Raw genomic sequence first — 10,477 nt, 5'->3', positions numbered from 1 at the left:
GTTGCTGTCTGATGAGTCTGGTCGTGGTTGTAACAGTACTTCTTACAGAAATTTTATTTTATTTTTTTGGGAAAAAAAATACCACAATCAGATACATCAGCAATGGAAAATTTCCTATTTTATAGATGGACATTGAAGTCTTGAACACATTGCTTCGTGCAACGGCGTTTTACATGCATGTTTGTTCATGCAGACACGCATGCCCGTGATTTCTTGGTTTCTTGCGTGAATGACTGAACATATGTTACGTGATTTCAGGGTCGACAAATTATGGAGCAGATAACGGTGAATTCGAATCTAAAAACAATACATATAAACTGTGAACATCTCAGCAAACATTGATGTTTTATTAGGTTACAGAAATCATTAAATGATATTGGAGCTTTTCCCCCCTGCATCTTCTTACATGTTATACACAGCATTCACCATCAAAACTTAAATATGCACCATATCATAGCTTCCTGGTGGGGGAAGAGAATGACAGAAGGAACCATCAGGGTTTTCCTAGACTGAACCTACATGAGAAAAAATAAAGGCAGAAGCATGAGAAACTAGTTGATGGTTCAGGGAAATTATGGTCAAATTGTACATGTAGTGAAGACCAACTGGAGCAAGCAACGGCCAGACGAAAAATCAGGAGGCAAGAAAAACAGGATTTGCATTGAGATGGCATGGTTTTTACCCCATTCCTGCCTCTTATGAAGTAGTGAGTTCAGCAATGAGAGCTACTCTGCAGAGGTCAAACCCAGTACAAGTCATCGACCAAAGCACGACTCAAGTCTCCTCCATGCCTCCGGGAGGGAAACACCTAATATCCCACTAGCCAAAGACAACATCACAGGTCCATCATGAACATGGAATAAAGGGCCATAATAAAGATGAAAATACATAACAACAACATTAAGCCCACAAAAATGTGCTTTTGGGGGGCTATTCTATGACTCATCTATCAACTTTATATCCACATAACCCTCTCTCTCTCTCTCTCTTTGTATATATATACAAACACACACACACACAAAAAAAAAATTATGTTGTGTGCATAAAGTATGCTCTACAACTACGTATGCCTTTAGTCTTTCTAGTTCATCTTATTCAGCCTCTAAGCTGGTAGTTTGTGCATCTCTTGTCTAATTAAATATCATTATTGTAAAATTATATAGGCAATTAGATAAGTGTATATGTGCATTTTTATTTCAATTTTACTACTCAGATTAAAATAAATAGATTATATCACTTAAAACATGGCCGGTAACATATCTACCTGCTTATGGCCTCACCTATTATCCATTGTACAGACCCCTCAATGGCCTCTTCAAAACTGATGTAATCTTGGAATGAAGCTACAAGGGTCAAAGAAGGAGTCTCAGTGTAGGAAGATCTCTTAATTATGTTAACCATGATGTAAAGGGACACCACCAGCAGAAGTTCCAGGATAGAGAACATGAATTTCTTGAGAAACTAATTTGCTGCTCCAGGTATTGGTGAGCATAAGAGAATGTAATTAATATTTAAGTGAAAAGGGTAAAAGAAAGATGACCTAAGTTATTATTGATGACACACTGGATGTGCAACTGTGGCATACGGCAGAAACTAGAAGAGCCCTAATGCAGAATATAGAGAAGAAAAAACACGGAAACAGAGCATCGGCAAAAGGAGAATAATAACTAGGATGGAATAAGATAATGGCATTGTTTAGGGCCACAATTGTAGATGAATTGAAGCAAATTCAAATACTCAACAGTTGTACTAAGAAAATCGTGCTCTTGTCTATCATGCCACTAGTACTGCAACTAAACAAACTGAAACTAACCTCTGATCCAAGCTAATTGTCCTTAATGTGTTATTGGAGGGTGAAACATGCAGAAAAAAGTAGACAAAAGTACATCAAGACAAACTGAGAAAAGCTTAGGTAAACATAGATATCAAATTAATAGAGAGCAGATAGACATCTAACTAAAATTGAAGAACATGCAACAGCTGGAGCACTTGGATTGAAATTAGAAAAATAATTATAATTATCCCAACAAGAAAAATGGCCTTACCACAGTCAAAACAGAAGTAGTCAGAGACAAATTATCTTTAAAAAAATTGTAGAAGCATCATAAACAGATACATACAAGTATTAAAATTACATGGGACTTGAGGTACAAGAAATTCAAAGCTCATCTGCGTTATGTCATCAGGAAAGAAAAGGGTGATGACGTGCGTACAAATAAAGTAAGAAAGAGCAAAAAGCCTTTGGTTAACATATAAGGAACAAATTCTGATAAATGACAAATGCAAAAAAAAATCTGTATTCAAAAAATGATATTTAAAAAGAACACAAAAAACAAACTAAAATTCAAAGTGACATGAGAGGAGCAAAACCTAGTTACCTTTATGGGAAAAAAGGGGCAGCAAAGCCAATCTTAATTATTAGAGCATTTGTATGCTTTACTCATTTGTGATAGCCAACTAATAAATGATCCAGCTGATGAAATTATGCCTGAACCATGTTAATTATTAGAGCTGGCACATACTAAGTCTGGGCGTGGAATCTTGATCGCTGAACTGGCAGATATATTTATCGCTATTGATAGTTTGCATTTCATATTTCAGGAGGAATATTGGGCACAATGTCCTGTGAGCCTTGTATCTGACATTGAAAAACATTGAACTCCCTGTAACCTCACTAAGATCAACCAAACTAGGTAGGTCTGCTCTGTCATTTCTTAAAGAGACTATAGGAACCATCTCCCTCCATTCCACTGCAGTGCTCAGAGCCTCAGCATCCACAGAACTGAACCACTTAGATCCAAACATTTTGGCATCCCATGAAATTCTAGTTCAGAAGGAAGAACAACTGTGCCATCCTACCTCATGTGGAACCCCACATTTCGAAATAACTTTGAGAACCTTTCCTTCTGTATAAGACCACAATCTCATCTATCCACTGGAACTATTTGTCATCAGACAAAAGGCAATCCATGGCTGCTGCGAAGCACATCCATATGGCAAACAAGATGCACAGATTGGTTTGTCTGTCCAGATAGTGCTGCAATCTATCACTCATTGCTTCTGCATGAAGCACATGACCAAAAGGACTGTGGAAAGAAAAGAAATTCATACTCAAAACTTTGTTTAGAAAGGAACATCAAATACCTACTAAAGCTCCATCCTGTAACACCAAGTATCTGCAACACCAGATGTTCGGATGATGAACCCTAAACTATCTCAGCTAAAAAACAAAGGAAATTGAAGTAGACTCGCGCAGGTTTTTGAAACCATAGGCAAAGTGTCGGGGATCATTTCTATGACGCTCATAAACATGCAAAACACCGTTCTTGTGAGCATTCTTCATGGTCGGGAAAGCAATCCAAGGGGCGTACCAACTATTCTCCCCCAGATCCACGAAATAAGGACTTATCTCCAGTTGGATAAGAAGAACCATCAAGAAGATCCGAACTGACGCCTTTGACCTAGTCATCTAAATCAGCAGTCATTCCACTCGAAATCCATCATCCAAACGTCAGGAACAAGCGGCGCCAGAAATGATGCAACATCATCTGGACCATTACTCTTCCAACATCCACGAAAAGGACCTGAAACTACATCTCCATTGACAATCTTGAACGCCATAGCGGCACCCATCCGCCACTTCGAGCTGGCGCCACCCGCCAGAACTCCATAGCCAGGTTCTTGGCAGCTTTCCACCACTCGGGAGCCAAAACCCACTAGGTCAGAAGGAAGCAGACCCGGGTAACACATCCCTGACCGAATCATCCACGCAAGAACAGCAAGAATCGACAAGCCGAACACGATCAACAAGCAAAGAACCAACGACAACCATTCAAGAAGACGGTAGATCCCGCTCGGCCGCTGCGAGGGTCACCTGAAAACGAACAAAGAAGAACACCAAAAAAGAATCACCACAAGCATTAACGACAAGATCGATATTTAAGCAAAACCATGACTGGAAAAGAAAAAGAGCTGAGATGGATGATTCAAGAAAAAGAATACGTCTTTAAAGGTACAGTAAAGAAGAAGAGAAAAATAGCGAGGAGGTGAGATACGTGTACCAGGAGGGGATGGGAGACGAGCGGCGCCGGATATGTGCAGCAATCGGTAGCGATTCACGTCGAAGAGGAGAGTATTTGGTGGTCTCGAGGGGTTTCCGCCCATCGGCGCGAATGAAGCGAGGAGGAGGAGCCGAGTCGGTGGGCGAAGCGAACAAGAATCCACCGGTATCCGAGTATTTGATTTGCATAACAAAATGACCAAGATACCCCTCACAGTATCCGACACGTGCATGTCTCGTGCACTATTGGACTTGGCAAACGAGAATTGTATCATATTATTATCATGTTTGAAATTTTCATATGAAACAATAATTAGCGTTTTATACGAATCCCCAATAAAGTAAATTTTCGATTGAAGCAATAAAAGAAAATTCAAAACCTGGGAAGACCAAAGATTCATCTCTCCATTAGACTTTGCTCAAACTCGGTTGCAAGATTAAAAAAAGATATAAAAATAGTTTGAACGATTGACAAATGCATAACCACAATCAATTCCATGTATCATCAAGATAATAATTGAGCAATCTCTGAATTGTCATGAGTGAGAACAAAGTTCATGATCGACATAATCTAGGCATCGATTAGAGATCTCTATCACTATAAGAACCCAATGCTAGGCTTATCAGCAGCAAGAGCAGTATAAATCACCATGCAGTAACAATGGGTTCCAAGAAATAAATATGCACACTATTCACTGTTCTGAAAACAATAATTCCTAATCTGACACACACACTGCTAAAAATGATCTGCATCCAGTTCCACACAAATAGAGGTCCAAGTTTAGTCAAAATCTCAAACATAGTAAGAACCTTTCGTTCACACCAACGACAGGGTGTTTTTTTTTTACTAAGTCACCTACTATAATTGACTGCTACAACAATGCTGCAAGTCGGCGTCTTTAAATCGGCAAGAATAGTGTCTCAGTTCACTTGCTGTTGATTGCCATAATAGGCATAAGCCCCGTACGGTACTGTGTACATCCCTGGGTAGTGAGGAGGCAAACCATATCCATCATACGCCTGCCCACCAAAGTATACACCGTTCCACCGCTTACTGCGTTCTGCTCTTGACTGTCAATAACAGCAAAGGAATCAACACATTAGATTATTTAAACAAAAGATAAAATCCTCCGGGCTTTTGCTAAACCAACTAGCTAATCAATGAACTTAAACTTCTCCATTTACGCCTCAACTAGCTAAACCAATTAGTTTGAGCCCATCCATTAGTTAAAGGTATTATTAGGATGAAGCTAGTTGAACTCCAAGGAGTCGTGAGCATGACCACGACTCGGGAACCACGACCGGCACCAAACTGTTCTTCCACAATATACAAAGTGTCGGTTGGCAGAGTGGTGGAGCCTGAGGACATCACAAAGAAGAAGTACCTCCAGGTCTTCCTTCCCTCTACAAGGGGGGAAGAAATGATGAACACACAAAGCATGGCCAATGTCTTAGGCTATTTGTCAGTCTATAGGATAAGTATATTGCAAGCAGTCACCTTAGGCTATTTAACAGATAAAGTCTTCTGCTTCAAGAAGGCTGAGATTCTGTTCATTATGTTAAAAATTGAAAGGAGTTGTGGATAATCTTAAGCAACTGAGAGAGCTTGTGAAGGTTTTGACAGCTAGGAAGAGCCCTAACTTAACCTCAGAAAATTCTTAGATCTAAAATAAAATGAATCGAGAATCTTTCTTTTTCATACTTACTGGTCATTCTTTCTTTTGTAGATAAATAATAGACATGCTTTAGCTTAAAGTCTAGAAGTCAGTACCTGCCTAGCAGGGTTGCGACCCCAGGATAGACGCACTGTTTGCTTGCCAATAATTGTACCATTTAACTGTTGCAATGCTTCTTCAGCATTATTTCTGCACGGGTTAAAAGAAGAAACACACAGCTCAACAAACTTGTCGTGTCATTTGTTTACAATGTTCAGAAACATATATTAGCAAGATGTACCTATGGGCAAAAAGAACAAAACCACATTGTTTTCCAACTGGAATTTTAACAGAGGTGATTTCTCCATACTGTGAAAAGGCTTCTTTCAGATCATCTTCACTGACTTCTGGATCAAGCCCTCCAACAAATACCTTCAGCAGCAAAAATATATTGTTAAAAGGTTGTACCAATACATGTTACCTCTATAACATGTATGGACAAAATCTCCTTACTGTTGTATTAGCTGAATCTATATCTGACTGGGAGCCGGTTGCAGATGCACCATCAGGTCCAAGACCACCTAAATGTATCCACAGTTAGGGTTCCATGGACATTTGTTTATAAAAAAATTGACTATGATATAAAACAAAGGAAAAGTGTTAAGTGATGCTTGCATATTGAATCCTAATATAGAAAACCAACAATCATAATTTGAAGTGGGAAAATACTGCCACTAAGGCCAGATAAGATAAGGCTTTTGACTTAAAATACATTCAAGCTTGTAAATCATCTATTGATACAATCAAAGACCTAGAGTTAAGTTAAATCAGAAATAAAGTCAACCAGAAAAAAAAATCAGGTCTAAGGTTGAACATAGAATGATATCCTCAGGTTTTTTTTTCCAATTAGAATTCTGTCTAGTTTTGGATTTTTTTTAATATACTGTTACAAAGAAACAAAAATATAAATGCCAAGTCCTCTGTGAATTTGTCCAGGTTGATGGTGTCAAAAGAGTCGAAACACTCAACCTTTAACAGGCGACTGTCTTAATGGAGGCTTAGCCACCACGAATCTATGTTTAATTATGTAAGATCTTAAATTGAATAAACAAAGATTTGGGTTTAAGTCAGCTTTATAAATAAAGGTGTTAAACAGTAAGGTTACTTATGGCTGCAGACTTTTCCTTGTTGTTACATTCTATATTCTTGTCTTTTATTTCTTCTTTCTCGAATATCAAGCCAACCAACAGGAGATAATTAGCCAACTAGCATCCCTAGAATGATAAACAATATATTGTTTTCAACTGATACAAAACCAGTATGGATAACTTTACATTTTTATCAACGAAGCCTTCACTACTATATCACAAAGAAAAATTCTAAAAAGTTTCTACTCTTCATATCCTTTGAGGGGACAATAAAAGGATTAATGATTGCCAGGAATAAAAGAGAACTTCTAGAATTAAAGATGGACATTTTTCTATCTGCTGTAAAATTACCCATTCCTTCATGAGCATAGCTGTGACCAAGCCACCATAAACACATTGACTAAGGAGAAAAAGATGTTACAAGATAAAGGAAGAGAAGTACTTACAAGAAAAGCTCGAGGTTAGAGAATAATATGCTATGAAGATATTTTGAATTTTTATGCAGTACTTACAAGAAAATGTCAGTTGTACAGAATGCAAAATTAGAGGAAAATCCATGAAGTAAGCATGTAAATTCAAGCATCTCAAGGAATGTCCATTATTCTTAAACAAATAGATTGACAGATGAACATAGGATCTGAAATTTCTGAAATTTCTGAACTTTCTCCATGGAAGAGAAGTTGTGTTAGCACATAGAAAATTTAAGGTAACACAGAGAAAATAAAACATCTTTATCTTTGGGACACTATTGTGTTAGCACCAACTAAGAATGGTCTAAGTTGTGTACCAGCTTCTTAAACGGAATAACTTCGAAAATATATCGAAATGATGGTTAAAAAAAATCCAAACGTACCAGAAGACTTTCTAGGTGTTGCAAGGCCAATACGCATGGGCCTAGTAGAACAATAAACACCATTCATCTCGGTGATAGCTACTTTTTTCTCATTCTCATCTCCAAATCTTACAAACCCATAACCTTTTGAACGACCAGTATTAACATCAATAACAACTTTTGCACCTTTTACTGATGGGTACTTAGTAGCAAAAGTTTCATGCAAAATTGCATCAGTAACATCAGAAGCTAAATCACCTACAAAAATAGAGTGATCGAAACTAAGATCTGAACGCTTATTTCCCATGCTAAATGATGCCCAATTTAACCGAAATGGCAGATCTGTGGTAGGCATCAGATGACCACTGAAGCTCTGAAGTATTTTTTCAGCCGTTGCATGTGAGTGGAACTCAACAAACCCATAACCCTCTGATTGTCCAGTCTGCTTATTGCGAATAACCTTTATGGAGACAACCTGCATGGCAAGTTGTTGAGGCAGTATAAAAGGTACAAGATTAGTTTAAAGTATTATATAGATGCAACAAACCATAAAAACGACTCAAAAGATTTAAGTGAAAATATCTTCTTGTTCAAATTAGACAAACAGTGCATGCGATGAAAACTAAAAATGAGTTCACCAAGCACAAAAATAGGCATATGTAGTTTAATCCTTCCAATTTAAGAAAAATCTAACAAGAAAATAATTATTGTGTTCCTTACATAAGACCGAAAAATTACAGACATCTCTACCACATTGCAGGCTATTGTCTAACCAAAAGATACCATGTGAAGAATACAATAACAGTTATCAATCCGTAAATGTTAGTCAAGACATATTCTCTGAGTTTTCATGATGCCAGCTAGCCAAGAAAATGCTACTTTAGTCTAGAATCAACTCCTTAACACTGGTTTAAAACGAAAAAGTAGCACTATACTGAAAGAGTTTTTCTTAATTTGTGCAGAAAGCACACTAACATAGTAAACTATGTAATGTCTCAAGATTCTTCCATTAACTCTTCCTAGCTCCTAAGTGCTGCTGCCAAATTTGCTCAAATTGTTTCTCCCATTTACCTGCTCACCAAAGGATCACCTTCCTTGTTTAAAATTTATTATTTAGCCACAGTCAATTTGCCAGGATTGAACAGAATCCACCACATTTACTCATCCATAAAATTTCTATGATATGATTGCCTTCAGATCCCGTCTAAGATCTGAACGACAGCAAGGGCCACAAATTACAGATTATAACTCCTTAACGGGCGAACCCTTTGTTAAATTTGACATTTCTAAACTTAATTATAACAAAAGATTGGGACCAAATGTATTAGATTAATGCATAAAATTTAAGCCCGTCTATTAAAAGGAAAATTACTATGAGAAATTATGAAATATCCACATCACATGTAGATTTAAGTCAAACAATACTTCTTTAACTCAGCTTGTCTATGCAGATGGCAAGTTAAATGGCCTACAAATGCAGATATTTCAACGAACTACCACAAAGCAAACAAAAGGAAGCAGGAAGATCCAGTTGTTCACATCAATCAAGAGAAGTAAAAGGCGTTCCCATCACATAAGAAAGAAAGACAGCATCTAGCAGCAGCAAAAGGATAAATCCTCACCTCACCGGTATGGACGAAGCAGCTGAGGAGGTAGTTTTCGTCCATCCAGTACTGGAGGTCCCCCACCCAGATCGTCCGCTTCTCGTCCTCCGCCGCCGCCTCGTCGCCCTGCTGGTGGCGGTTCGATTTCGACGGCGGCTGAGGCGGAGGCGTCGGGGGATGGGGGTAGGGAACGAAGGGATGCCCGTATGGCGGTGGCGGCGGCGGCGCCATCATAGGGTGCTGCATCACCATCGCCGGTGCCGGGTACCGCACCGCCGTCCAAGGCTGGGGCGACGGGGTGCGCCGCGGATCGACTCCAGCCACCGGTTGCATCGTCGCCGCCGTTTCGATGAGGACGGCGGGCGAGGCAAGCAAGGAGAGAAGAGGGAGATCTTGGGGGGGTGGCGACGAAAGGTTTAAATAGGGAGGCGGATTCGATGCCAGGTTTGATATTGACCGTCAGATCAAAATATAAGAGACGTAATCGCCGTCGATTAGTGCTCGTGCCCTGGGCAAGGCACCAGGGCGGCGGTTTTGACCAGATCCGCGTTTTATACCGGACTGCGACAACTGAGTTCGGTACCGGTTTAACCTGTGTCGGCGTCTCGATGTACAGGTCGTAACTTGGCTGGGCCCAAGTCCACGTCATCCAATTCAATGAAGCCGAAGACGAACCACTTGATCATGGTCAGACTTACTTTACGCAGTCAAAACGAGACTCTAAAGGACAGGAAAGCATGATTCGACCCATGAATTGCATTCCCTTAAAGGTTGAGATTGACAGCAATTATTTTCTTGATGAGCATTCCTTGTGTTGAGGAACTGCATGCTTTAGTGGACAATAAGCCATCAATTAAACAGGAGCTGAGGAAAATGAAAATTGAGATCAATCGGATTCTCCATAGCTTCAAAGAGCAGTAAACTATGCAGCTGAGCAAGAAAAGCGTAACAAAAGATTCTCAACGATTAGTGGAGAATAACTGAGATGAGATGCTTATCAGTTTGGCCACCTCACTATGGTCCTCTTGCTGTTTCCAACTAATGGCATGAGTTCTACAAGAATTTTCCTCTATACCTTTGAATCCAATGTTTCGCGTTAGGCATGTAATGGCCTCTCATGTGTTGCCAGGCTTAGAAAGCTGGTGATTGGAGGTTCATAGCATGCTTTTGAGTTTTGA

At 39.3% G+C, this 10,477-nt stretch overlaps 1 protein-coding gene and 1 long non-coding RNA gene across 3 annotated transcripts; both read right to left on the bottom strand.

The window, feature by feature from the left end:
• Positions 1 to 357: 357 nt before the first annotated feature.
• Positions 358 to 4,267, bottom strand: LOC135614632 (uncharacterized). Its single transcript, XR_010487613.1, has 3 exons — positions 4,062 to 4,267; positions 2,379 to 3,874; positions 358 to 819 (listed from the first exon to the last, which is right to left on the bottom strand). It is a non-coding gene; the product is annotated as an uncharacterized LOC135614632 (long non-coding RNA).
• Positions 4,268 to 4,726: 459 nt separating this feature from the next.
• Positions 4,727 to 9,698, bottom strand: LOC103987440 (polyadenylate-binding protein RBP47). 2 transcript variants are annotated; one of them, XM_009405748.3, is made up of 6 exons: positions 9,318 to 9,698; positions 7,717 to 8,170; positions 6,229 to 6,296; positions 6,017 to 6,147; positions 5,832 to 5,925; positions 4,727 to 5,131 (listed from the first exon to the last, which is right to left on the bottom strand). In XM_009405748.3, exons 1-6 carry the CDS (start codon positions 9,630 to 9,632, stop codon positions 4,982 to 4,984), a joined length of 1,212 nt encoding a protein of 403 aa, XP_009404023.3. In that variant the 5' UTR covers positions 9,633 to 9,698; the 3' UTR covers positions 4,727 to 4,981. The 2 variants fall into 2 exon arrangements, with proteins under 2 accessions (XP_009404023.3, XP_018683154.2); XM_018827609.2 differs by having other exon boundaries at positions 7,954 to 8,170.
• Between the last annotated feature and the right edge of the window lie 779 nt (positions 9,699 to 10,477).

Source organism: Musa acuminata, chromosome BXJ2-6, assembly GCF_036884655.1.
Source record: "Musa acuminata AAA Group cultivar baxijiao chromosome BXJ2-6, Cavendish_Baxijiao_AAA, whole genome shotgun sequence".
NCBI lineage: Eukaryota > Viridiplantae > Streptophyta > Magnoliopsida > Zingiberales > Musaceae > Musa > Musa acuminata.
This window is presented reverse-complemented; position numbering and strand designations above follow the sequence as displayed.